Source organism: Plasmodium gonderi (genome assembly GCF_002157705.1).
Source record: "Plasmodium gonderi DNA, contig: Pgo-contig_344, whole genome shotgun sequence".
Lineage (NCBI taxonomy): Eukaryota > Apicomplexa > Aconoidasida > Haemosporida > Plasmodiidae > Plasmodium > Plasmodium gonderi.
This window is the reverse complement of record NW_021629245.1, coordinates 507-2,431: the sequence shown is the minus strand read 5'-3', so window position 1 is coordinate 2,431 and position 1,925 is coordinate 507. Positions and strand designations below refer to the sequence as shown.

The window sequence follows — 1,925 nt, the reverse complement described above, 5'->3', positions numbered from 1 at the left end:
AAACATTTAAAAGATAGGAATAATGTTTATAACGCAATAAATCTTAATTTACTTTTATAAGAAACGTCAATAATAATATAATAGCCACTGGCACTATAATCATTAGTATATGTTTTTCATATGAAACTTCTTGGATTTTTCCATTAAATTCAGTAGGCTTAATACTAATTCCAGTGGTACTCGTATTCACTGTAACTATAATTGCATTAAATATTATACGAAGTGTATTTTATGACATGCAAGATGTAATGAAATTTTCTTCTTTACATGTATGATTTTTAAGAGGTATAATCTTTTGATGAAAAGGTAATACTTTTAAAGAAACAGTAAATTCCGAATGACAATTTTCTTCAGATGTTGCCAATTTATGTACAAGTAAATAAGAAGTATAGCATGAATAAGGGCAGTGAATATGTTTTTCCTTACTTGTGCCTTCTTCTTGATCACCATTAACTTCACTGTAAGATACACTAGATTGTTCTTTTACGTTCTTATGACTGTTCCATTTTAGATGATATATTTTGCCTTGAATGTGCTCAGTTTCATAGGCACTAGATTCTTTATATTCTGCATGAAAACGTTAATTAGTACGCATAATTCTATCAGAATATTTTAGATTATCTGCTTCAAAATTCGCGGAATCATTAAACTGAGTGTTCTAGCAATTTAGAGAAAAAAAAATATTATATATATTTTGTAGTGTGAAGAATTCCATTTTAACATGTGGAATAATAATTATGATTTATAGAAAAATGCTGTATCTTACTACGATCATCGCTAATGGGTATTACACTGTTAGAAGGTTCGTGAACATCACATTTACCAGAGCAAGTTTTAATAAAATGTTCTGCATCACTAGAGGGTTCTGCAGAAATAAGTTGACGATCATCATTTGACATTGAATCACCTTTATTATCACGAATTTGCAAAAAAGACTTTCTGGGAACTACAGCATTATCATCTTGTAGTTCACTTTGAAGATAATTTTCGTTTAAATAATTTGCTTGAAATGTACCAAGATCACATGATTTACCCTCAAGGTTACACCTTGAAGGATCATTTTTACGAGCATCTAACTCAGTAGTTTCTTCGTGATGTGCGCCATATATAGGTTGTAGCGCTCTTTCTGGACACTTAGATGTATCAGTTTGTTGTCTCAATTGTGCTAGTGGTTTTTCTTCAAGAGTCACAATTTCATTCCCGAGCAAAAATTTGTCATGCTGATCCTGATGAAATACTTGTTCATTTCTTGAATTATCTACTTCAGTATATTCTCTTCCATCTTCTCGGGAACGTTGTTCCTCTGAAATGCTAGTTGTAGGGGAGCCTTCATCAAATTCTTTTTGTAAAGCATCTTCTTCTAATTTTGTAGATTTGGTTTCATGCTCACTTGCATCGCTTTGTTCAAATAAACCTTCTTCATCACGTTATAACTTAGTATCCTCTTGTCCAAGAATTTCTGTATTATTAGTATCCTCAGAACATTTCTTACATTTTCTTTTTAAGCTCTTTATTTTATCATCATTATGTATATGTAGGTTTAAGAGCCATTTTGTTTTACATTCCTCCAATTCATTACTTTTTTTGTTGATATATTCATTCAGTACTTCGCATTCCACTAAATTTTAGTATAATTTTTCAACTTCCTCTCAAATGGATTTAAGAATGCCTATATATTTTTCAATACATTCATCCTGGTCCAGAGAATTGCTATTTTCATACGTCGAACACGTACATTAGCCATTTTGTATGTATTAATTTTCATTTAGTTTTGTTTTTTCAATTCAACAAAAAATTTTAAAAAATTATTTATGTACGTAGACAAACCATAATTATGGTAATTTACAACGTTGTAAAATCACATTAAATTTTCTTGCGTTTTGATATTTAGAACATATGGAAATATGATTAAATTATGTAAATTA

General features: G+C 29.7%; 1 protein-coding gene across 1 annotated transcript; it reads right to left on the bottom strand.

Annotated features, from left to right (window-relative positions):
- Window positions 1-716: 716 nt before the first annotated feature.
- PGO_002980 (Plasmodium exported protein, unknown function) lies at window positions 717-1,765 on the bottom strand (the record flags this gene model as incomplete). The annotated part of the gene is made up of 2 exons (XM_028691226.1): window positions 717-1,417; window positions 1,723-1,765. The coding sequence occupies 2 exons, from the start codon at window positions 1,763-1,765 to the stop codon at window positions 717-719; spliced, it is 744 nt and encodes a 247-aa protein (XP_028547027.1).
- Window positions 1,766-1,925: the final 160 nt, after the last annotated feature.